General features: G+C 32.2%; 3 protein-coding genes across 9 annotated transcripts; all 3 read left to right on the top strand.

Annotated features, from left to right (window-relative positions):
• The first annotated feature begins 2,319 nt into the window (after positions 1 to 2,319).
• Positions 2,320 to 5,285, top strand: LOC114169931 (putative serine/threonine-protein kinase PBL7). 2 transcript variants are annotated; one of them, XM_085669125.1, is made up of 6 exons: positions 2,332 to 2,604; positions 2,719 to 2,773; positions 3,224 to 3,477; positions 3,738 to 3,927; positions 4,024 to 4,415; positions 4,711 to 5,285. In XM_085669125.1, the coding sequence occupies exons 1-6, from the start codon at positions 2,560 to 2,562 to the stop codon at positions 5,026 to 5,028; spliced, it is 1,254 nt and encodes a 417-aa protein (XP_085525251.1). In that variant the 5' UTR covers positions 2,332 to 2,559; the 3' UTR covers positions 5,029 to 5,285. The 2 variants fall into 2 exon arrangements, with proteins under 2 accessions (XP_027911135.1, XP_085525251.1); XM_028055334.2 differs by lacking the exon at positions 2,719 to 2,773 and having other exon boundaries at positions 2,320 to 2,604.
• Positions 5,286 to 9,606: 4,321 nt separating this feature from the next.
• LOC114168285 (uncharacterized) lies at positions 9,607 to 10,640 on the top strand. Its single transcript, XM_028053037.2, has 2 exons — positions 9,607 to 9,915; positions 10,117 to 10,640. Exons 1-2 carry the CDS (start codon positions 9,651 to 9,653, stop codon positions 10,302 to 10,304), a joined length of 453 nt encoding a protein of 150 aa, XP_027908838.2. The 5' UTR covers positions 9,607 to 9,650; the 3' UTR covers positions 10,305 to 10,640.
• A 4,436-nt stretch (positions 10,641 to 15,076) lies between these two features.
• LOC114169878 (phototropin-1-like) lies at positions 15,077 to 26,467 on the top strand. Of its 6 annotated transcripts, none has more exons than XM_028055258.2 (24): positions 15,077 to 15,552; positions 16,952 to 17,601; positions 17,903 to 18,085; positions 19,218 to 19,309; positions 19,590 to 19,866; positions 20,096 to 20,318; positions 20,484 to 20,554; positions 20,808 to 20,914; positions 21,112 to 21,161; positions 21,284 to 21,388; positions 21,553 to 21,612; positions 21,698 to 21,787; positions 21,925 to 22,001; positions 22,414 to 22,498; positions 22,688 to 22,768; positions 22,906 to 23,009; positions 23,144 to 23,193; positions 23,426 to 23,532; positions 23,623 to 23,745; positions 24,385 to 24,436; positions 24,674 to 24,786; positions 24,986 to 25,126; positions 25,682 to 25,782; positions 26,228 to 26,467. In XM_028055258.2, exons 2-23 carry the CDS (start codon positions 16,964 to 16,966, stop codon positions 25,778 to 25,780), a joined length of 2,928 nt encoding a protein of 975 aa, XP_027911059.2. In that variant the 5' UTR covers positions 15,077 to 15,552; positions 16,952 to 16,963; the 3' UTR covers positions 25,781 to 25,782; positions 26,228 to 26,467. The 6 variants fall into 6 exon arrangements, with proteins under 6 accessions (XP_027911059.2, XP_027911058.2, XP_085525101.1 ...); XM_028055257.2 differs by having other exon boundaries at positions 15,095 to 15,928; XM_085668975.1 differs by lacking the exon at positions 15,077 to 15,552 and adding an exon at positions 16,440 to 16,607.

Consider the following 26,467-nt stretch of genomic DNA (forward strand, 5'->3'; position numbering starts at 1 on the left):
ACCATGGAGGCTGAATTTGTAGCATGCTTTGAGGCTACTGTTCATGCTTTGTGGTTGCGGAATTTTGTCTCAAGGCTTGGCATTGTTGACAGTATTGCTAGACCATTAAGGATTTATTGTGACAATTCTGCAGCTGTTTTCTTCTCTAAGAATGATAAGTACTCGAAAGGTGCAAAACATATGGATTTGAAATACTTATCGGTCAAAGAAGAAGTGCAGAAACGTAGAGTGTTAATTGAGCATATTGGTACAGATTTAATGATAGCGGATCCATTAACTAAAGGCTTACCACCCAAAACATTTATTGGTCATGTTGAAAGGATGGGTGTTATGAACAAGTCCTTGTTATGAATGTAATCTGGTATATATACATTATTGCAATAATGCTCTCTTTGTTTAACACTTGTGAATTCAATTATATTAATATCAACTATCAATATACCATGTCAAAAATAATAATATAAATATACATTAAATAACTTAACTATTCATTTTTAACCTCTACAACTTTACATCTTCTTTAAACACCGACCTGTGCAAATAGAAAGAGAATCGGTAGAATATTTCTCCTTCTAGTTTGATGCTGAATTATTAGACTAAAACATGTTCAATTATTATCAAATCGTCTTTTTTTTCTTAAAAAATTATTTAAAAAAAATTAAAGCCAGGTTTGGACTCATTTTCTTTTTAAAATTAAATTTCAAGACCAAATACATGGAAGAAACAAGCAAAGTCAAATTAAAAATGGTGATATATATTTCACCTACCACATATACTATAAACAATTCCCTCACTGCGTTTCTACTAAACAAAAATTAACAAAAGTCACCCAAAAGAGCAATCATCCAGTGCATCCAGTTCCACGTACAACCCTTCCCTGATTGGTTGACTCGCCGCCACGGTCACGAGTTACGGTTCCGTTACGGCGGCGGATACAGAGCGCGTGGATCACCGTCAAAACAGAAACTTTGCTCTCTTCTCATTTTTTCGCGACACTTTGTGGAACGAAAGTTCGAAACCATATCAGTAGTGCGGTACGCGTAGGCAAGTGGGTCCCACTTGATCACGTCACCGTGTGGGCCCCATTGCGATGTTCGAGAGGTTGACTTTTTCGTTAATTTATTTTTCCGATTAAATAAATATTTTTAGAGAGAAACAAGACAGGGTTTTGGTCAAAGCGTTTCGCGAACGTTGAAACAAAACAAATGTGATTTTGATTTATGTGACCACCGTCGGGCTCTTCAAACGACACACACATTGTTGTTTGTTAATGTTGCGAACCAGCTCGCACCACACACTTCTGAACCCATCGCCACCTAATATTCAAACTTCACCACAAAACGTACTTAACAATAATAAAGCGTTTTAAATAAGTTAAAAGCACGTTTTTCTTATCATAATAAACTTAAATTCAGAAACGAAACGGCCAAACAAAATTTCATAGATAGCAGTTACATTTATGTATAAAAAATACGTTTCTTACATAATTTAATGAGTACCAAAATATTTCTTAAATTAAAACAAAAATATGTATATAATAGTCTTTTCTTTTTCAACAAATACATGTTAAATTAACTTTAAAGGTAAGAATTAACATTAATAATTCTATAAGTAACTTTCAGTCTTCTCGTTTTTTTCCTTTTGAAGATAGGTAGTGACTCTTTGGTTAAAAGAATGCAACGTAGTTAAAATTCGGAAATGTGTAAAACCAGCAAAAGTGTAAATATTTAATCGCATTAACTGTTTTTATTTATTTAATCATTTATAATAATTTTGACAGATTTAAATATATACTTTTTCACACAGGTGTGTTTTCTAAAAAGAATCAACACGGTATGAGTGAGTTGGTGTTCCTTTTACGTTTGTAGTTACTTTTTTCTTGTATGGAAATAAATTCATTTATAGTATATATCGTGTGTGATGGATAAAATACAAATACGAGGGTTTTCAAATTAGTGTAGGTTATTTGATTTGAATGTTAAATGTTATGTTACTATATTGGTTAATTAAAATAATATTTTCAGTCAACTCTTCAAATATCACGCTTAGTGCTTCAAATCAATGTTTTGAAATAAATCTCATCAAAATCTTAATCCAAATCCAAAACAAATGGAGGAGGGTGAAATACCGAAAGAGCCCCTGATCGGGGACAAATCGGCCTCAGGTGAATGCAAGGCAGGTGATAACATTCTCTTTCCCGTGCGTGGTGAAATGACAGAAACACCCTTCGGTTTCTTTGTCCTCAGTGTGGCTTGTTGGTGACTATGGAACATTTGTTCACAATTAATTTCCACCTCATATTGACCAAGAATATATTAAAGCACCCACAATACCCAAAAACATCAGAAAAGACTCTCTCTCTTCTTTCTCTCTCTAACACACAGAGTTTGTGTCACTCTTCTATTTTCAGATTTTTTTTTGAAAAAATTTTGTGTGTTTCTTCTCCTTGAGGGGTCTCTGTTCTGGGCTCTGTTTTCTTGGTGGAGCTTGGACAGAGAAAGAACATGGGTTGCTTTTGTTGCGCAGGGAAATCATGCACCAATTCGGACACCGAAGACTATGGCCACAACTTCGACCAGAAACCCTCCAACTTCACTGCCGCAGGTAAATTTTTATTCTTTTTTACTTTAATAATGCATTTCACTGTTTCATATGAGCACACTCCTCCCTTTTTGTGACCCATTTTGTCTGATCGTGCCGATTGCCGTGGTTTTTCAGTGGTTTTCGTTTTCATGTGAAGATTCTGTGGTGGGTGTGTCGCAAGCTGATCAAAGTTCGTATTTTTTTTTGGGGTGGGGTCATCGGGTACTTCTGTTCACGTTTTGGAAGAGTTTTTCTTTTCATTTCTTTTCAGGAATTATCGTTCGGGCATATGCAAAAGGAAAAGAAAGGAATTTTGATTTGTTTGTTTGGTTTCAATATTGTAGTTGATTTTGGTATTTGGCTTGTGACGTCTTTTCTGGCCATTTTTTATGCTGTAGGTCTTTGAATAGCTTTATTTTGGGTGGCTTAAAACTAAGATTAACCATGATCATTTTTATTTTTGCTTTGTTTGGCTGCGAGATGGGAATTACTAGATCCACCATGAAAACTGTAGTTGTCATTTTGCACGGTCGTTTTGGTTCTGTATGTAGTATCCCACCGGATTGAAATATTTTTCCTGTGTGTGATTTTGGTTGTTATTGCTCCGCTTTGCCTTATGTGCATTTTTTGTATGCTGTAGAAAGCGTCAAAGTTGATTTCAAAGTGAATGGGAGAAAGGAAGATGGTTCTAAAGGTGATCAACTTGCTCTGGACGTGAAGAGTTTAAATTTGAAAGAGGAGGGTTCTCACGATGGAAGAGATAATGGTAATCGGGCACAGTCATTCAGTTTCAATGAACTTGAAGCTGCCACGGGAAATTTTACGGCAGATTGCTTTTTGGGTGAAGGAGGCTTTGGCAAGGTTTACAAGGGACACTTAGAGAGAATAAACCAGGTTTGTTGAAGAAAAGAAGAAAACTCTTTCAATGCATTGGATGTGATCCTGCAATGGCTGTGATGTATTGTGCATTTATGTGTTAATGGATTGTATGGGGTTTCAAAGGGTTTGCTAAAAAAACAAGAATTTAACTTATTGATGCACTGAACCTGTCAATGTATTGTGCATTTATACACTATTATGGGGTCATGTTAGTTTGCATGTTAATTGTTACTTTTGATTTGTGGTGAAAATAAGATTTGATAGTGGTTGTGTAGGTTGTAGCTATAAAGCAACTTGACCCTAATGGGCTTCAAGGGATTCGAGAATTCGCGGTTGAAGTGTTGACATTGAGTTTGGCAGACCACCCTAATCTTGTGAAGTTGATTGGATTTTGTGCTGAGGGAGAGCAGAGGCTATTAGTTTATGAGTTCATGCCATTGGGGTCTTTGGAGAACCACTTGCTTGGTATGTGCTATCATTCTATTATCTCAATTTTTCCATATATTTTCAGCATCATTCTTCAGAGCTGGCTCATCTAATTGCTTCTTCGCGTTATCTTAGATCTTCGGCCTGGTAGCAAGCCACTGGATTGGAACACAAGAATGAAAATAGCAGCTGGGGCAGCTCGGGGTTTGGAGTATCTGCATGATAAAATGAAGCCTCCTGTGATATATCGCGATCTGAAATGCTCTAACATTTTGCTAGGAGAGGGATATCATCCTAAGTTGTCGGATTTTGGCCTGGCAAAAGTAGGTCCAAGTGGTGATAAGACCCATGTTTCAACAAGGGTTATGGGCACATATGGGTATTGTGCCCCAGATTATGCAATGACGGGTCAATTGACGTTTAAGTCAGATATTTACAGCTTTGGTGTTGTTCTTTTGGAGCTTATCACAGGAAGAAAGGCCATTGACCATATGAAACCTGCCAAAGAACAAAATCTAGTTGCATGGGTATGTCACTACTTTTTACCTATAATGAGGAATCCTTGATTGTTTGTTGATTTACTTTTGTACACCAGTGTAATTAGTTATAGCACAGGTGGTGCTACTTTTAAGCCTTGATGAGTTTGTTTGTATTGCTTCAATATTTCTGTGGCACTTTCATGGTTGTTAAATTCATGAGTTCACTTGTAGACTTTGACAAGTTCATGAGTTTGCGGCCATCACTTTAGTAGTGCACACAGTTACCAATACCTTGTTTACTTGATAAATGATATTAACATGGCATGTTCTTGTTGTTTTTCAGGCAAGACCCTTGTTCAGAGATAGGAAAAAGTTTCCCCAGATGGTTGATCCTTTACTTGAAGGTCGATATCCGGTGAGAGGGTTATACCAAGCTCTTGCCATTGCTGCAATGTGTGTTCAGGAGCAGCCTAATATGCGACCTGTTATAGTTGATGTTGTTACAGCTCTAAACTACTTAGCTTCTCAGAAGTATGATCCTCAACTTCATCCAGCACAAAGCTCTAGAAGAAGTCCACCTTCTCAGGTAATGCAAAGGGATGATGATGATGAACGTAGACTCATTTTAAGCACCGAGCATCATGTCACAGACAGATCATAAACTAGGAAAGTAGATTTTTTTCTTTTTTTTTTGTCTGTTCATAGTTGCCAAATTTTGTTTCATGGGGAGATACCAGGTGCCTCCTCATCAAATGCAAGTCTCTCTCTCACAAAGGAATTTTCTCACTGTACATGCCAGCATCTGCTTTTATTGTACTTATGATGTCTTTCTGTAGGAAAAGAATATTTCATTGTTTTTCGTCTCGCCCCTCTGAATACAACTTAGCCTCCGATTATATAACAAAATGATTTCATCTATGATGTCATGTTCTTTGTCCAACATCTGGGAGTTCAGTTCATCCTTAATGTTTGCACATAGTGTTTTTCATGAGTGGACAAAGTTCCTTTTGTGTTTTGTTCCTTAATGTTATGGGGCTTGCGATGATTGAAAGGGACATGAATGAAACTTTGGTGAAGTTGGATAGAGCAGAGAGTCCAAGTGTGTGGTTGAGAATGACTTGGAGAAGAATATGAAAATAAATATCTTGGATTTTTACACGACTAATTTTGACTTCTGACGTAAAATAACGTAAAAAAACAAACAACCATTGTTTTGTAATCTGTTAGATTTTGATTTTGTCTGTTTGAAAGCTAGGGTTTTGAAGCTTCAAAATTGAGCATGTGAGAGTGAGGGTTGCTTTCAGTGAAGAATTGTTCAGTTCCCCAATTTGACTAAGAAATTTCATACTCTCTAATAGTTCTTTTATCCAAAGAATTTTTCTTTAGTGTAATTTTAAGTGAGTTACTTGTTACACTTCTTTCGTTTTCTTCTTTCTACGTTATTTCAGTACTTTTTTCTTTTTAAATTAAAAGGTTGTAATTGGAAAAAAAATGTTATTTTGAAAATAAAAAATGATATACAGAAATACTAATTTTTATTGAAAAATTGACACCGGAGAGAATAAATTTCCTCTTGATACATTTATAATATTTTTCTATTATATTCTAATTTTTTTACAATAATTTTTAAATTGTTATGCATGTATTTGTTGGGTCAGAGGGGGAGAGAAATGTGTAAAGGGAACTGTTCAACTATTTTATAAAAGAATTAAGAAAGTTTATTATATTTCTAAAAGAATAAAATACGTATGAATGGAGGAAATAGTTTTATAAATCCAAAACCATGCAATTATGATAGTTATAATTTTTAATTATTCAAACTTTGATCTAGAATATTAAATATTTAATGTTTAATTTTCTTAATGTTGTAATCAAAGTGTTATTTTCATGGTCTTTCTAAAAATAAACATCGCTTTAGAATATGTAACTTTACCATTTATTTAATAGCCTTTTATGATATGAAAATTAATAGCAATTACATTGGAGGAGTTGAGGGTAAGCTTCCAGTTTCTTTAACCACAAAATTTCGTAACGTTAAGGGGATTAAAATGTTCTAGAATTTAAATTTAAATTGATTTTCAAATATTTTATTTAAGTAAGATAATTTATATTTATTGTCTAGATAAATTATTACAATTACTTCCGTATAAAAATACTTATTTTAATGTTAAATGGTGTTTAATAATTAAATAATGTCATTCCATCGAGGTTAGCAAAAAATTATCTTGCCAATTTTTTTAGTTAATATTAACACATTTTTCTTCTCCATTAACTTCTAATGATGACTTTTACAATTATTCTAGATGACATAAGTCAAAAATATTTTGTCCATACAGTTTCTTAGAGTACTTTATTTTTAGTAGAGTTTTTTAATTCAAAAATATTTTTATAAATATTGAAAAAAATCAACAAATTTCTAAAAAATAACTCACTAGTATGGATAAAAGAAAATATAAGATACATAAATGTAAGATAATAAAAATTATAAAAACTTTCATATTTTTATTTTTTCATATAAAAATTAAAATTCTACCATTTAAAATAATCAAATTACTACAATGATTTTTTTTAATTTTTTTTAATCAACATATTGATATTTTAATATAAAGTTTTTCAAACTTTCTAAAGGTATAAATGATCTTTAGAATTCTTTGTTAAAACATAGGGTAAAGTTATATTTTTTGCGAAAGTATTTATGATTCCAAATTTATAATTAACTTTTCCATATAAGAATAAAATTCTATGAATGGAAAAGACGGTATGATCGATGCATCATTCATCATTTTTCTCAATTCTAAAATAAAAATTTGTTTCATTTTCATCTAATATTTTTTTTCTCATCCTTATTTGTTTCAGGTAATAGATGTTTAGTCACTCTTTTCTTGTTATAAATATTAATTAAATATTTTTTATAAAAAATAAAAATTATATTAAAGTAAACATTGTATTCTTAAACATTTAATATTAAAAAATTAAGCGATTTTTTTCATTATCAAATATAAAAAAAAATATTATTTCATAAATATCAAATTAGAGTTTCAAACAATAATTCGATAAATATCAAATAATTATAAAAAATAGTCAAATGTATATTTTAGACATAAATTGTTATGATGAAATTGAGAATTGCTTTGTAATATACGGTTTGAATACGGTCAATAAAGAATATATATATATATATATATATATATATATATATATATATATATATATATATATAATCAAGATTATGGTAGAAAACAATACTTTGAAAATATAAATAAACTTAGTGAGCATTAAATGAGTTTAATTGTTATTATTTTTGTTTTTGGCGAAATAAAGGTTTATACGATGAAATTCTTGAAAATGAAAATGGAACATTTTCGTGTAAAATTAATAAATAATAAATAAAAGAATTAAAAAGAGTATAAATAATCAAAATATGTGCTTTAAAAAGTATTTTATTCAATACAATTGACGTTTTTTAAAATGTGTAATGAATATTGTAATATGAGAGAATATATTAAGAAACTGAATGAGCTATGTGAGTTTTGAACAATAAATCAAATATTTAAGAGAGAATAAAAAAAGATTATATACGGAAAGAAATATTATGAAATTGAGAATAAGAAAGATTAATAAATATGATTTTTTTAGTTAACCTTATATAGTGAATGTTTTATTAATTTAAAACATGAGTATGATAGAACAAGTATCGAGATTGATACGAGGATAAAGATATGAAGATAGGTACTCATACCTGTAAACATAATTAGTTAATGAACAAATTTCTTGTCAAGATCAGGACATATTAAAAAAAAATACACGAGAGGATGAATTTATTTGTTATTTCTTTATCTTCCATACCATTAAATAGAGATAATTTATTATCTTTTCTTTTTTTACAATAAAATTTATTAAAATAAGATGATCAAACATTTTAAGACATCGTCATTGCAAATACTAGTGTAAACACATACACTATCGCGTTTGTATGCATTTTTTGAATTATATTAATAATTGATGATATTGTAATGTTATTAAGTTAATAAACAAAATAAAAATATATTTATAACAAATAAAGTAAAATGTAGGGAGAAAATATGAGAAAAATAACTGTTGATGAATAATAAGAGAAAAAAAGAAAAAGGAGATAAGTAAATAATTTTATAAAAACTTGTAAAAATAACCGTTAATTTTTAAAAATTTAATAAATAATTAAATTATAAAGGGTGAAGTTGGAATTATGAAATGTGGATACAAAAAAGAGAATCCCCTTGATATATAGTTATAGATATACTCAATATCATCAAGTTAAGACCTAAGTGTAATAAATCAATAAACTTTATTAAAATAAGGTGAACAAACACTCTAGGCCATTTCCATTACAAATACATACTCAATATCATAAATTTAAGACCTAAGTCTAATAAAAATTCTCTACATTGTAATATCGTGATATGTTAATAAATTTAAAACGATGGATATTAAATAAGACCTTAATGTATAGGAATACAAAATTATTTTCTTTTCATAAGAACACATCTTTGTTTTAGGGAAATATTTCATAATAATAATTAAGAAAAAATCATTCACGATAAATGTTAAAATAGAACAAAGAAACAAGAAGGAAATGTTAAATTGTGTATTAAAACTTTTCAAAAAAATCACAAATTTGTGTTCGATTAAAAAGAATAGATGAAATTTATAAATTAGTTTCTTTTCTTAAGAGATTGTATCTAATGAAGAACATCAAACACAACTTCAAGTTTTAAATATGCACTATAAAAAATGCTTTCGAAAACTTGTTTTCTCAAACCTTTTAGATTAATTACATTTAAATATCATGCAATATTAAAAGATTAGAGAGAATAAATATTTACTCTACATGCTTTTATATTGTTTCGTCTGTAAACATCAAACTACATGTAGTTATCAATAAACTACATGTAAATTCTTATAATTACATGATAATAAAAATATAATCTAGATAGGTTGTTTAGATAATAAAAAGGAAAAAATGGTTTATTTATTATTATTAATATTATTAATAGTGTTTTATCAATTTTAACTACAAATATAGAAACAAACTTAGTAAGAATGATTACATGTAATTATGCAAGAGTGAAACTGCGGACTCTGAGTACAAAACACGTGCCTGACCCGTGTGTAAACGTTTTCCCGCCCAATTCTTGTTACTAGCCTAACGAACCAAACCAGCGAGTTTCCATCTGCGAGCTACTTTGCAGATTTTCCTCTGATAATCATCCTAACTCTGTTTCTTCTTCTTTTCTCTGAATCGAAATGCAGCAGAGATCTTCAAGCTCGAGCCGCTGCTCCAGCGACGAATTCAGAGCCATCAACGTCAGTGCAGATCAGCAGCAACACACAAAGCGAAGAAGAATCTTTGAGGAAGACTCGCTCGACGAGCTACCGATTTATCACCGGAGCGTCACCGGAAGGAGGGACAATTCTCGGTCACGCTCACCGCCGGCGGAAAAATGCATTCACTTAATTCCCGTGGTCGTCATGCTCTGCCTGTTCACTCTCTGGTGGTTCTCTTTTCCAGGTACGTCGCCGTTTTAACCAATATAACTTAGTTTTCCGTTAATCACTTAAGCTTATCTTACACTAAGCGATATAGATTCAGAATTGTGATCTTCTTCGAGGTTTACAGCGCAAAGTTCCTAATTAAGAAGCGTTCGGTAATTAAGAACTGATGAGTATTGCTTTCAATTTGTCTGATTCAAAATCTTTTGAAAACTAACAGTGAATTTAGAGATTAAAGACGGTAGGATTACTGCGATTCGGCTGATTCATGCACCACTGCCTAACAGCACTCGAATTGATCTTACCATGCTGGCAGTTGCTGCGTCGTCACCGATTCCTGCAAATAATCCTCCAAATCTGTCAGGTGAGGACGAAACTTACTTGCATCCTGCAAGTTCACCTAAATGAAGAAACATTTTCTTGTTCGTAAAGTGGAAGACCTGAGTGACTGAAGAGTTTTCGATTTGATAACATAAGATAGAAATATATTCTGAATTTGTGCTTCTTTGATAGCGTAGAAATATAGTTTCCATCTTTATATCGGATCAGAATAATGAACTTTGAAACGTTATTGTGCCATGCACTTTATACTTTTGCTAGCATACAAATTCACGTGGGATCCATTAATGCGTGATTCAGTAGGTTTCGAATGACTCCTTTAGTTATATGTTAAGGTTGTGTTGTCAATATTCCATTGGTAACTTCATACATACAAATGCATTCTGAACGGATTAGAGCTTCTCATATATATGCTTTTAGTTGCCTTTACATCTATAATAGGAAGGGGATGATGCTGTAGCTTTTGATATTATGATCAACAAAAGTAGTTAAATTTGTGTTTTATGGACCTTCTGTTGGAACAACAGCCAAAAATTAAGTTGGAATTTAGAAGCTCAATTTCTATACCTTAAGGACTCAATTCACTCAACAATTGTCACTTTTTGGACTGGGTTTTCTTGACTGTTTATCTGTTATGACTTTAAAATATATCTATGCTCACTAATTTTAAAAATTTAAAATATATTAAAATTATCTTAAAAATAGAAAAAGTATATTTTTAGTGAAACAAAATATTGTATAAAAAAACTCAGCGGCTTTTGTGTGATTTTCAACAGGAGGTCGTGAATGAAAAAATGTTTGTGATCTCGGTTTGTAGGATATATTTCAATGTTATATAAATGATGGTAGTTTTAGTTTTTAAAAAATTATTTATGTTTTCAACTTTTAACGTAATTTTAAAACATAATATATCGATCCTGTAACTAACCGATTTTTTTTTTTTTTTTACTTTAATAAACAATGACTTCTTTTAAATGCATTAATTTGTTTTTTGTAATTTCTTCTTGTACCATTTTTTTGCTGGTGCACTGTTAATTTGTGGCGAAGTATATTAATAAGACATTAATTTAACAGTGTATCATGAAAATTGATATATTTATTCGACAACTAACAATATAAATACTTTTTATTGGTAAAACAAAATTTATTGAATTATGAGTACTTTATTAAATATAATTACCACTTGAAATATGTTTTATGGATATCTTAGAAGTAAAATTTAGATGTACGACATTTTTAATTAAAACTAACTAATTTAATTATTTTTATTAGTTTCATAATTAGATATTTGTTTCTTTTATAAGGTAGTATTAATTTAGTAAATAATATCTACGGAAATTTAGTAATGGATAGATTGAATGGATTTTATCAGATTAATTACTTTTTTAATTTATCAAAATATACTAATATATTATTTTTATCCAATTTACTTGCGAAAAACTTGATAGATTTGATTAGGTAATAGATAATATCAGGTCATGATTGGGAATATTCGTTGCACGGTCCATGTCACTCATTCGACGTGTCCCCAGGTTTCACAAGGCCTAAGGTTACCATACATATCATTCCGCATAATGCAATGAATTAATATATATGGTAATCATATTTTAAAATAATATTTTCAACAGCACTTTTTTAAACTTAAAATAATTTTTTTAAAAATTTAAACAAAACAAAAAATCTAATTGAAGAAGTTAATGAAATCTGTTTATTAAAATGAACAAAAATAACTTACTTTTAAAATAAATAAATTAAAAACTCATAAAAAATATAAAAGAAAGGAATTTATTTTATTTAATTAAAAGATTTCTCTGAGAAAAATAAACTTATGTAAACCTGCCTCTAAGAAAATGAATAGACATTTAAATTCATATGTAAATATATTATTGTGTGTCTATAGATGGCACATTCAAATTAACACATTGCTATAAGGGTTAAAATAGACTTTATAAAACACAGATCTTTATTCTACATCATCCTATAACTATATATATTTTGATACTTTTGCTAAAGTCACTAATCAATAAATGATGCAATGGTCATATAAAAATGGAGCGATACGTTAAAAAATAAAAATAAAAAATAAAAGAGAGAAAAATAAATGACACAAAGAATTTAACGTGGTTCGGTATACAATATATATGTATACAATACCATATTACTAACAATTCTTTCACTTGGGGTTTGATCTACATTATCACCTAATGTAGTGCCTTCATCATCAATTTTCTTGAAGGTCAGTTGAAACAATGCAAAACCTCAACTTAGTTGTTGTGACCGTCTTAGTCAACATATCAGCTGGATTCTTTGTATCTGAAATCTCAACAAAAACAAGTGTCTATCATTTATCAAGTTTATGATAAAATGATACTTCAATTCAATGTGCTTGCATCTAGAATGAAGAATTAGATTTTTAGCAAGACAAATAACACTTTGACTATCACTGAACAACGAAGAGTCATCTTGTTATTTTCCTAATTCTTTTAAAAGGTTCTTCAACCATATCATCTTCTTAGCTGCTTTTAAGATAGATAATTACATACTCAGCTTCAGTGGTTGAGAGGGAGATTCTTCCATGAAGGAGAACAACGAAAAATATAAAGGGAGGATTTAGGATGTTAGCATATCAAACTTGGAAACAATTTTCGATGAGGCTAAGAATGAGATCACTTGTAGTTTCATAGACAATTTTAATGTATTTATCAAGCAAGCTTGCATTGTGGATCCTAATTTCACCTTCTCCTCCTTAAATCCTTTAAAAATTGCAATAAGTCATCAAATAGTAGATGAATGATTTACATGTATTTAACATTTAGCATTGTACTCTATTTTAACACTTCATTTCCTTGTCCTTTTAACTTTTGTCTATTAACAAGTTCATTTCTCCTCTAAGTCTTAAAAGATTAGCGTGATTCATCAGTTATCACCCAAAAAAACAATTAACACTCTTGAACAAGAAGGACTGCGTCCCTTTTATTTCTTAAGTATGAAGACCTAATAGAATCAAAATTTAAGATATGAAAAAAAAAATCAAAATTGTGTTATAATTGAAATATTAAAATATAACTAATCCTATATAAAACATAAAGAATTTAAACTTTTTTCATATGCCACATATAAGTGTAAGAACTTGGTTTTAAATATGTGTAGTCCCTTTATTCCTTTTCGTTTTCAAAGTTTAATTTAGGGTTAAATATGTTTTTGGTCCTTAACTTTCAGTGAATTTTGGAAGTAGTCAATTTTAAAACTTTGGACCAATTTAGTCTTCCATCTTTCGAAATACGTGGATTTAGTCTTTTTAATCAAATTTTGTTAGGTTTATTTAATGTTTTGTACACAATTTAGGATTGTATTTGAGTTGTTTATACTATTTGACATATTTTTGCTTTAATGTTAAGTCAAATACTAATATGAAACACGCTTGAAATGTCAAATAAATTTAACAAAATTTGATTAAAAGGACTAAATTCATGTATTTCGAAAGATGAAGAACTAAATTGGTCAAAAGTTTCAAAATAAACTAATTCCAAAATTGACTGAAAATTAAGGGAACAAAAACACATTTAACCCTTTACTTTATTTAAAAGAAGACTATTTAACACTCTTTTAACATATTCTTGCTAAGATTTTTTATTAAAATATTATAAGTTACAAATTATGAGTAGAAATATAAATTATACGCGAACTTCATTAAATAAAAAAAATACTAAAGTTTTTACGAAAATATGGATAATTTAAAATTTTCTCACATCTCCTTAAGGTGCAAGAAGAAACGTGAAAGTGTAGAAATTAAAAACCCGTTTAAATGAATAGCCCACTTTCAAGAAATCAAGTTGACATGTGTCTTTTTGTTTTTCTTTTAGGAAATTTCTTTTTGCACCCACATAATTTTCTTCTACACTTTTATAAATATATGAGAAATTCTCATTTCATCCTTGCCATTTTTCATGAAAAAAAAAACTTTCATATTTCACAAAAACTTTCTGATTGTATAATATGGGGTATCTTCTGGAGTGTATAGTTCCTTAGTCATTTTTTTTTTGCAAAAAAAAAAAAATTAAATTGTGGAATCTAGAAGTCATTTTAAGATTATATAACTTAAAAATTATTATTGAGAACTGGGAAATGTAGCACTAAAAAAAGTTATATATGATCGAAAGGACGATAGAAATAGATGAGAAAGAACTAGCGACAGCGACATGAAATGAGATAACTTTCTATGTACTTTCTATCTCTCTGTTCTTACTTTCGCTAACTTTAACATCAAAATCTTTATACATAACACTCGTAATTGCATAATTAGAAACTTACATGTAAATACATAAATTATAAAAGACACATGATCACCGATAAAACACACTTCTGCTATTATCTAATTAGTTTACTGTGCAGTTCTTTTTAAAGTGGGAAAATAAAAACTATATCGAGTGGTATATTTGACATGATGATAAATAACACAAGATAATTGTTTTAATTGAGTGAATTTGTTTGAATATAGCACAGAGTTGGTACTATCTGTGAGATTTCACACTTCATTCAAATCTCTTCTCGTCCAACCATCATGGATAAATGCTGAAGCAAGGGACAGTTGAGTTAATTAAACTCAATAATATATATTCATGTTTTTTCTTTGTTTACAAATTTTGTTCTTGCAATATTGGGAGTAGTTGGTGAATGGTTGGTGTTTAAGCCATAGCAGATCGATGACTTATCCTAGGTATTCTTGATCCTTCACATCACGAAGTTGATGAAAGAACTCCTTCACTTTCAATCATTTTACCATTCAGCAGGCAACTACATAAAAAAGGTAAACATCAATCACCATTTGATACCCACTAAAAGGGAAAAATATACACTTAAACTCAATCTTGAGGATTATTTGTGGTCATGAATCATCCAGCGTCTACCAACATGGTCTCATGTGTCCATTTCACAAGCTTATCCTTGTGACCACCATGCCCTTTCAACAAGCTCCTCTTTTTTTCTTAGATATGCAATACTGCAAGAATTACCCTTGTGCAGGATAGTGGGTATATTAATATTCTATATGTTTTTCAAGACGCAAAAAAGTGAGGATATTTGCCATTTTTGGTTGTCTGATTTTGCATTTGTCCTGGGCTATAAGTCCACAACCTCAGACATAGAAAACCAAACAGTGTTGTCCTTGGAACAAAAGGAGGGTACAGCTAGCCTGCAGAGATTAACATGGTTGTGGAGACTCAGATAATGTTCACGTTCTCTGCTCTTGTTGCTTTTCTTTTTTCACACCCCACTTCCAGACTGGCACTTGCGTTCTGACACCACAAATCATTCAAGGGTAAGACCCAGATGAAGATGCAGCATCAGAAGATATATCACTGTTTGGTTCCTCCACTCTGTAAAATTTTGTTTCTCTCAAATGTTTTAGCACTCCAAAGTGAACAAGGTTGCACCATCATATAGCACACTTTTAGGAATGTCCCATGTGAAATATCCAGACACAGGGATGGGAACCCAAACCTTTCCAACAATGATCAACTTCATCTTTTTCTTCCACCTGTCCTCCTTCTGCACTATAAGCCGTTTCTAGAAATCAGTTTTCTCTCTGTTTAAATTCTGTGCAAGTTTCTTTAACAATAAGCAGCAACACAAGCCCCCACCTCCTACCACCGCCAAATTCAGAAGATTTCTGACCCTGCAAAGCACAACAAGAGGTATTATTACACTGAGACATTTCTAATCACACACAGCAAGAGGTATTATTACACTGTGAAACATTTCTAATCACACTTATGATTTTCCTTTCATGCTGGAATTAGTTAACTTTTGAACTTTTCTCACAATTCTCTAATTGTCCTTGCACTACGTCAATTTATATCTGGACAGTTTATGAATCAAATCATGGTGGTTTAGGAAGTCATTCTGATTAGTCTGATAGATGGATGACATGAAAAATTCCCCAACATTCATTTCTGTTCCACGCAAGCAGAAGAGGCACTTTTGGCTCAGCACAGCTTTTCATCCAAATTTCTCTCCCATCATCACGTGTCCTTCTCTGGGGATTTTCCTCTATCCATTGGGGACACTTGTGTTCTGACATAATTAGCGAAAAACACAGACAGTGTCTTATCTTAGTCCAGTTTCGATGCATTAATTAGTGTCCCCTCCTAAGTAATCAACCTCCACCACTCATTTCAATATCCCACCCTCAAGCAAACAAAATTAGCCTGAGAAAATGTGATGAACCAACAAAATCAAAACCAGCAAAAAGCCCCACACAACTCATCATTCGCTGTGCGAGTCCCACTCCTATCACATGCCCTTGCCATTCCAATTACTAACACTGCACCACCATCATATCATACTTGGACAACATCATATGTTAGTTCCAAAGTACACATCAAACACTGAACTCAATCCCACATCAACAACATGCAGAGATTTAGTATTCATTTCACAGATTTACCACACAACACATCTACTCATGTCTTTTGTTCATACTAGATGTGACCCTAGTCCTTTTGTTTCAAATCTTTTGTTACCAACTAACAATAACAGCACACAAATTATATAGCATGAAACTCATAGTCTTCCATGGATTTTTTATTCTCATTCAACAGCAAAATGCAGGGATTTATTGTCTGTAACTATGGTAACTGAGTATTGACATGTGATTTGCATAGCTAGTTCTTACTTTTTGAGAGATTAATTGTGTGACATGTGTATGAATGGAGCAGAGAGTGAGAAGAATGGAAGCATTTCCGAGAGACCAACGTGGCTCGCTCGAAGTGTTCAACCCTTCGTCTTCTTACTCCAACGAGAAGCCGGTCAACTCGCCATTGCGCACTCAGTCCACGTGGAAGACGTGGATGGAGTCACGCGCCGAGGAGCCACCGGAGGAGCAGCAACGCGGCGGTTCCGATGAGGTCACAGCCACGTCGTGGATGGCGCTAAAGGACTCCACTCCGCCGCTGCCAGCACAGACACTCGCCGCGGTGCTAGGCGAGCCTCCGGCGGAGGTCGGAAATGCCGCGAAGCGCGCCGCGGAATGGGGTCTGGTGCTGAAGACGGACACGGAAACCGGAAAGCCGCAGGGAGTGGCGGTTCGGACCTCCGGCGGGGAGGAGCCGAGCGCGAAGGTGACCGGTGGGTCGAGGAGGGACTCCGGGAACTCCGTTCGGAGCTCCGGCGAGTCCTCCGACGACGGGAGGGAGTACCGGGGAGGAATCCCGAGGGTTTCGGAGGACCTGAGGGACGCTTTGTCGGCGTTTCAACAAACTTTCGTGGTTTCGGATGCTACCAAACCCGATTACCCGATAATGTATGCCAGTGCCGGGTTTTTCAAGATGACGGGCTACACATCAAAGGAAGTCATAGGGAGAAACTGGTACGTCGAAGTTACTTTTTTTAGAGTGTTAATTTTTTAATCGACAATTAAACTAAATTATGATGATTAAATTCAACAAGTTTTTGTTTGTGGAAGCATTAAAAAACAGAGAAATGAAGTAGAATATGGTTTTATAGTGATATTTAATGAGGGATAATTAATTAACTGAGAGTAAAGTGAACAGAATAAAAATTGCAATTATTGAATGAAAAAGAAACATGATGAAAGGGTGTCTATAACTGTAATAACTGTAAGGAAAAGGACAATAAGAAAACAATAAACGGGTCGGGTGGGTTGGCAGCCGGTTCTTGCAGGGGGCAGACACGGATCCGGATGATGTGGCAAAGATAAGGGAAGCCTTACAAACGGGTCATACCTACTGTGGAAGGTTACTGAATTACAAGAAGGACGGCACTCCCTTTTGGAACCTTCTCACTATTGCCCCAATCAAGGACCACGATGGCAGAGTCCTTAAATTTATAGGGTACCCCACTTAAACACTTTCTTTACTCATACTTTCTTCTCTATTATTGCTCTAATTAATTATTGTGGCTCATAATTTACACTTCCTTGCTTTGGTCATTGTTCATAACTTGTCCTTTGCAAATTTTAAGATAAGAAACACTCCACACTGATAATGACCCTTCTGTCACACATCCTTTTCTTTCCAATTACAAAATGCCAAACACTGCTCTGTTATGTCTATTATCACTACAAATTTTATATCTCATCATATCATATTTTTATTTTTTTATTTATTTATCTATCTACATATATAGTATAATGCATTTCGTATAATAAGTATAATTTTTTTTTCTTGATTATATCCGAACTTCTGTTTTTACTTAAATTCAAGAGAAAAGGTTGTTTCTTTTCGAGGTGTTATTTGAATTTACTTGGTATGGGATAATATATTTGTCCCAAACATTTATGAATATAGGCCATTTTTATCAGTTATATAATGTTAGAGATATTTTAGTACTTAAAAAGGGGGAAGAGTGGGTCACGCTGAACCTGATATGTGACTAGAAAAGGAAACATGAGATGGAGTGATGATGCATGCATTTTTTTTCTTAAATATTTTGCTATTTTAAGCCAAATAATGGATATTGTTCAATCCATATCTTTGTTACTGTTCTTCGAACTATAAAATTCATTATTGCATGAACTGATAAAGACAAAGGGAGGCATTGATTGCACGTGGATCTTTTTTTTATTTAAATTTAGTTTTCAGTTGCACGTGGCTCTTGAGATAATGGAACGTTGGCATGCATCGTTGTCTGATAAAAAACGAATTTCAGAGCTGTGACTGCTCTTTAGAAAATTAATTATTGAAATTTATATAATTTAATGATGTCTTCTAAATGTTTTATGTGTTTGATCATAGTTTTATTTATCAAATTTTTATTAATAACCATGATTCCTTATTTAACTTTTACAGTGAATCCTTTATTTTAGACCAGTTCCATCAAAAGATGAACACAACAACATCTTTTAAACGTGTACTATTAAGTAAATTTCATGGAAATTGTTCTAAAATGAAAACAAACTCAATTGTTTTCTGCACTCTACTTTAAACTTATATGGCAAGTATTGTTTGTGAATAATGGTGACAGAATGCAAGTGGAGGTTAGCAAGCATACAGAGGGAACGAAGGAGAAGATGCTACGTCCCAATGGATTACCCGAATCCTTGATTCGATACGATTGTATGTATTGCACATATCCTATCATATCTCTACATTTTAAAGAATTATATACATGATTAAGTTAGAATTATAATTAAGAAATTGTATACATGATTAAGTGTCGAAAATAGTCTAAGTGTGAGTCAAAGTATCACATTGTATAAAATAAACAAAGTTAAACACTGTATAAGAATAAAAACCGATAACACTATATAAGAATAATAAGAATAAAGATCCATAACACTATTTAATGATGATTAGACTCGTGTTTCATCGGTGTTGTGTCCAATTGGTAATGCAGCTCGTCAGAAAGAGAAGGCAAACGGTACAGTGTCTGAGTTGTTGCTGGCTGTGAGGAGGCCACGGGCACTGAGTGAATCAGCAGGCCGTCCGTTGATGAGAAAGTCAGCATCCGGCGATGAGCATGAAGAGAAACCAGAAAAGTCATCGAGGAGAAAATCTGAGAGTGTGTCCTCTTTTAGACGCAAATCACATGCAGGTGACACAAGTTCAATGGAGAGAATCACTGAGCTACCTGAAAAGAAACACAAGACATCTCGTCGCCGTTCCTTCATGGGGTACACATATGCATGTTTATGCTCACTTCCTTCCTTGAGTTGTTCATAAAGAAAAAGTCTTTGAACTTCTTTTAGAAAGAGTTTAATTGATGGATTCTTTAACAGAAAAAAAGAAAAATACTACTTTTCCTTGATCATCTGGCTAAAATACAAGCTTTTTGAATGAGTATTGTGATTTGCATTCAAAAAAGAAATCTTGGTCTTTCTAATTTCTTTGTCTGTGCTTCAGGTTCATCAGAAAAAGTCAGTCGAACTTTGGAAGCTTCAATGACGAAGGTGTTATTGAGGATAGTTCTGAGAATAGTGACGAGGATGATGATGAGAGGTCTGGTAGTTTTGATGGCAAAGTAAAGAAGAGGGAAAAGAGAAAGGGTCTTGATCTTGCTACCACACTTGAACGTATTGAGAAGAACTTCGTTATTACTGATCCCAGGCTGCCAGATAACCCAATTGTAAGTTATGGATTAAAGTTTATGAACTACTTATGGATCCCAAGAAGAACTTTGTAAAGCTGAATTACTTAACATGATATTTTAAAGTTATGGATTAAAGTTTATGAAGTTTATTGTTTGTTCAAGCAAGACAAAATCTCATTACTCAACAATTTGGTTTTCCAGATTTTTGCATCTGACAGCTTCTTGGAGCTTACGGAGTATAGTCGTGAAGAAATCTTGGGAAGAAATTGCAGGTATGGTTGAAACTGATACACGCTCACCATACATGAATATCAAGACACTGAAATTGATATTACAGAGTAGTGCATATTGGTGTTTGAATGGAAAATTGAAGGATCAATGCAAAAATTCTATAAAAAAAGAGTGTAGTTGTTGGATTAGAATACGTATAGAGTAAGATACAAAAAAATAAAAAATCAGTAAACTGAACTCTAAAATTATTACAATGACAAAGGGTATTTATTTATATGCTACATGATTATATAGGTTTCTGCAAGGGCCTGAAACTGATCCAGCAACAGTGAGAAAAATTAGAGAGGCCATTGACACTCAAACTGACGTCACGGTGCAACTCATTAATTATACAAAGAGTGGTAAGCTTTACCTTTCTTCAATAAGTTCTCAGAATATTCAATGTCACACTATATTTTCTTTATTAAAAAGAACCAGGAATGATATTGTAGGAAAGGAAAAATATTTCAATATTTTCACATATATATCTATGTTTTTTTCATATCATGAATCCTTCTTAGATTCTTCTAATGAAAATCACTATTTAATAACTGTTCAGGTAAAAAGTTCTGGAATTTGTTTCATTTGCAACCTATGCGTGATCAGAAGGTACAGTTTATGATAGTCATCTGAAGGTGTTGTATATTAATACTGTGCCATATAACTTTTGGTTTCGTAGTTATCAAATCTTGGAGCAGAAACAATTTTTTAGTTGTTTCTTTGTTGAACAGGGAGAGGTACAGTACTTCATTGGAGTTCAACTTGATGGTAGTCAACACGTGGAGCCTCTTCACAACCGCATTGCAGAAAATACTGCTAAAGAGGGAGAACAATTGGTCTGGTTTCTATCCATCCAATTGCTTTATTCGTTTAATTTTTTGACCTAAGAGAGTTTTGTGTATAATTTTTTGGTATTATCTGTAATAGTAAAAAACCTTGTTCATTTTATCGTGCTTTGTACTTTCAAAGTATAACAAATTTATTTGGCATCCATCCTCAGGTGAAGGAAACTGCTGAAAATGTCGATGATGCATTGAGAGAACTTCCAGATGCTAATTTGGTACGTAACGTATAATCCTCATCATCAGTATCCTTTGAAAAGCTCTTGCATTCAGTTTTTCTCATAATATTTTGGCTATCTTCAGAAACCAGAAGATTTATGGATGAATCATTCAAAAGTGGTTCACCCGAAACCACATAGGAGGGATGAAGCTGCATGGAAAGCTATTCAGAAGGTATATATTACTTATGCATTTGAAATTATGTCATATTTTCTGGTATTTCTTGCTATTGCTATTGACTACTGAAAAATCTAGGAAGTACTCATGTAAGTTACATTTTGCAAATTGATTCTGTGATCATGGTTGTGCAGATCCTAGAAAGTGGAGAGCAGATAGGCTTGAATCATTTTAGGCCAGTTAAACCTTTGGGATCAGGAGATACTGGCAGGTTTTTTTCTTGGTTCTCTTTTGGATTTCCAACATTTGAAACGTGCATCAACAATTTCATGAATCTTACGTTAGTTGCTTACTGAAACATGTTGTAACTAAATGACTGTGATGATCTTATATGTGTTGGGAATAGTTCATGAATTTAAGTCTCACGTTAACTAGAGATGACAAAATTATACACTATATAAAATGAAAGACTTATAAACTTAATCCCTTAATGTTTTGAGTTAAAATTGATGTTAATTCTTTATGTGAATTGAGCTCAAATCATATATATATATATATATATATATGATTTCTCCCCAATGATACTCTATTAATTAAAGATTCATCAGTGGTATCAGAGTGGATGGATCGGTATAAGTAAAGTCACTGACTATATTTTTATATCACCTGTTATTGGATTTCAGTGTCTATCTGGTGGAGTTAGGTGAAACTGGCCAATATTTTGCCATGAAGGCTATGGAGAAGGGTATTATGCTCAATCGTAACAAGGTACAACATTAAATTATCTGACACTTTTGTTTTAAGGTGCCACCTCCTACCTTAAACAGTCTTAGAAATGTTTATTAGGAAATTGTTCAGTACTGAGTTGGCTTTGTTTTCTGGTAATACATATACTTTTTATCAGTTAATTAAAAAAAATTCCAAGTGGAACCCTTTTAACAGCAGCTGTAACTACAGGTGCACAGAGCTTGCACAGAGAGAGAGATCCTGGACATGTTGGACCACCCTTTTCTTCCTGCATTATATGCTTCCTTTCAGGTTTATAACTACCTTTATATCCTATTTCATCAAACTCCAAAGTTTCTGCATAGTAGAAAACAAAATTATGCATGCATTTTCTACTTAACTTACTATAAAATGAATTTGACCTTGTTTGAAACTTGATTAATTTGCAGACCAAAACACATGTTTGTTTGATAACCGATTACTGTTCTGGTGGAGAACTGTTCCTTCTTCTTGACCGACAGCCAGCTAAGGTTCTCAGGGAAGATGCAGTGAGGTATATGTCAAAAACTGAAATTTCTTTGGTTTCCTTATTCATCCAACCTTTTCCTTATGTTTCTATACATACGTATATGTTACTTATGCTTCTCTATTTTCCTTTTACTGAAATATTGTGGTTGATAATAATAGATTTTATGCTGCGGAAGTAGTTGTTGCATTGGAGTATCTTCATTGTCAAGGTAGGTTCTTATTCATCACCCAACATGATGAAAATAATTATTATATTTTTTGGGGTAATGATAACACCTGAACTTCTTTTGAACGTGGTAAAGTAGAGTTACACTTAAAATCTACATTTTAACGTGATAACATAATTCTAAATTAAAGTGTATATTAGTTTATGTGAAACTTCCAACATAAAACATTCGGATAACATCTAAGATAATAACATTGTGTGGTGAAAATGTGCAGGTATAATATATCGGGATTTGAAGCCAGAAAATGTGTTACTACAAAGCAGTGGACACGTGTCCCTAACAGATTTTGATTTGTCATGTTTGACATCTTGCAAACCACAGGTATGTTAGAGACAAAAACTTTAGATGATGAAGCTTTTATTTAGAACTGAGGCAAATTTATGTTATGGTGGTTGGTTGCATTCTTTACAGCTTCTAGTTCCATCTATAAATGAAAAGAAGAAAGCACAGAAAAGCCAACAACCTCCAATATTTATGGCAGAACCTATGAGAGCATCAAACTCTTTTGTGGGCACAGAAGAGTACATAGCTCCGGTTGGTTGTTTATGGACATACTATTTCTTAAGCAGTAAATTATTTATAGACACCAATTGGCATAAGCACAAAAATGGTGCAATTTTTCTTTTTCAGAATTACACAAATGATGCAAGTTTTAAAGAAATTAAAAAAAAAATAAACAAGTTATGCTGGTTTGGTATGAAAAAAAGTCGTGTCAACTTAGTATTAGTCAGCTTGACAGATACCAATTTAACATGACTTTGACTCACTAAAATGAAGTCGTGTCAAATAATTTAAAACTAAAACGACTTCGGTTTATATCACAATACTAATTCAATTAAAATTTTAAAAATAAAAGTTATAACAATACGTTAAGTCGTATCAAACTCACACGATTTCATATTTCTTCGTAATGAAGTCGTACTAAGCTACTGCAACTTGTCCATTTTTGTAACATTCTTAAAATTTGCATCCGGTAATTTTGAAAAAAAAAAAGTTGCACAATTTTGGTGCTTTTGCCAACACCAATTTCTTAGGGAAGCATGCGTGATATAGTTAACGTGTTTCACCTTATAATACAAATTGTTGCATTCATGTTGTTATTGAAACTTGCTTGAAGATTTTGTTTCTAACAATTTGTTGTAAATTGCATTTGACAGTTGAGTGCTTGTGCAGGAAATTATAACTGGTTCAGGCCATACTAGTGCCGTGGATTGGTGGGCTCTTGGTAAATTTTTAATTCTTACAATAAACAAAGGCTATTAGGCAACTAAATCAATTTAAAAAAACTAGATTTTTTCAAAAGAAAATTGAATGCATTGTATATTTACTATGTGGTGGATAAGTTTGGGGTTTATCAGTGAAAAAATTTTCCTTAAAGGAATCTTTCTCATCAAAGGGATTGTCATTATCTATTGTCTCTTTCTCATCATATTTTGACTCTATGCATTACTTTTTTTTTCAGGAATTCTTCTATACGAAATGTTTTTTGGATATACACCATTCAGGGGAAAGACCAGGCAAAGAACATTTACAAATATTCTGCATAAGGACCTTAAATTTCCCAAAAGTAAACAGGTGAGGTTTTTCTGCTGCACATCGACAACTATGTTTTTAAACCGTATATTGCAAAACGAATGTAACAATTTGCTTAAATTCATGAGCAAAATATTGGACTTCCAAACGAAATACTTGTGAAAATCTCATCTGGAGATGCATCATGCTGAAAGATTAATGTATGTGTAAATAAGTTAAATAAGATAAAATGGTGATGCAGGTAAGTTTCAGTGCAAAGCAATTAATGTATCGGTTGCTGAACAGAGACCCCAAAAGCAGATTGGGTTCAAGAGAAGGAGCAAATGAAATTAAGAACCATCCATTCTTTCGGGGTGTCAATTGGGCCCTAGTTCGTTGCACGGTAACATCAGTTAACTATTGTTTTTTCATGTTTAACTTTGCTCCCTTAGATTGTTCCCTGTATTTTTTTTTTTCTTGACTCATCATAGTTTTAATACTTTTTTAATTCAATTAAATAGAGTCCATGTGTTATCTTCTGCTAAAGTGTTTCGTTTGGAAATTGTTCTGTATCAAAATATATATATATTTTTTATTTAGAAAAGGTGTTACGTATCAAAATCATAAGAATTTTAAGATAAAAGATCACATAGATTTTGATACCTCTAGATCAGAGGAATTCTAAAATAAAATATCACCTATATTTTGATACCTGACAAATTCTGATTTTGACATAGATACCTTCCTCACAACATTAATATTAACTTAAAGAAAGGGGTCACATTGATTTTTATAAATATAAAATAGAAACTCTATTGAGTAAAAAAACAAATATAAGGATCAATATTAATCAAAAACTTAAATATAAAGATGAAATTCCTATAATTAAGTATTTATCTAGATCATGTTCCTTATCGTTATTACATGTTTGATTAGTCGAACATTCTTGTGTTGGCAGAAACCTCCTGAGCTGGATGCACCTCTCTTCGAAATAACTGAAGAAGAAAAGGAAGCCAAGTTTGAAGATCAAGTGCAAGAGCAAATGAGCGTCTTCTGAAGGTTCTATATACACATTAAGAAGCACATGCATTTTTATTTTTTACTCCAAATTAGTTGGAAATTCAATTCTATAAGTGATTTGTTAAACTTGGTTAATGAAAAAAATCAATTAACTTCAAATAAATGAGTTGTACTAAAGATAAGTGCGGTTTAATTATTTATAAACTGGCTATCATAGTAATTAATAAAAGGTTAAGGAATGAATTTCAAACATAATTCAATCTTACAAAATTGACTTATAAGATAAAATTTGCATTCATTTATATATTTTAAATTAACTTTATCTCTAGTCGTAGTAGAACTTTTAATACGAAATGAATCTAAGTTTGAGTAAAACAAAAGAAAAAAGTTCATATGAAATTGAATAGTTTGGGCTAAACCAATTCTTATGAAGTTGAGGCAATTGTTGAATTGGACTCATTTTCCACCTTAAATTGTTGTTTAGTGTTTGCAGGTGAAAGGATGAAAGTTTGATCTAGTCCACAAATGATGTTGGAGGTAATATGTAGTAGCCAAGTTGTACAATCGAAGTTCTCAACATTTGTGTGTGTGAGTCGGTGGTTGCCAAGTTAAGGAATCAAAGTTTGGTTATGAAACATGTTCATTGCAAGTTATGAATCGTGTGATAAGTCACCAAGTTGTAACTTTTTTTTGTCTTGTGTGTTTAATTTCCTTGTGCCTTTCA

The sequence above is a fragment of the Vigna unguiculata genome, chromosome 11 (assembly GCF_037176805.1).
Source record: "Vigna unguiculata cultivar grain cowpea cultivar isolate G323 ecotype 2 chromosome 11, ASM3717680v1, whole genome shotgun sequence".
NCBI classification, from domain to species: Eukaryota; Viridiplantae; Streptophyta; class Magnoliopsida; order Fabales; family Fabaceae; genus Vigna; species Vigna unguiculata.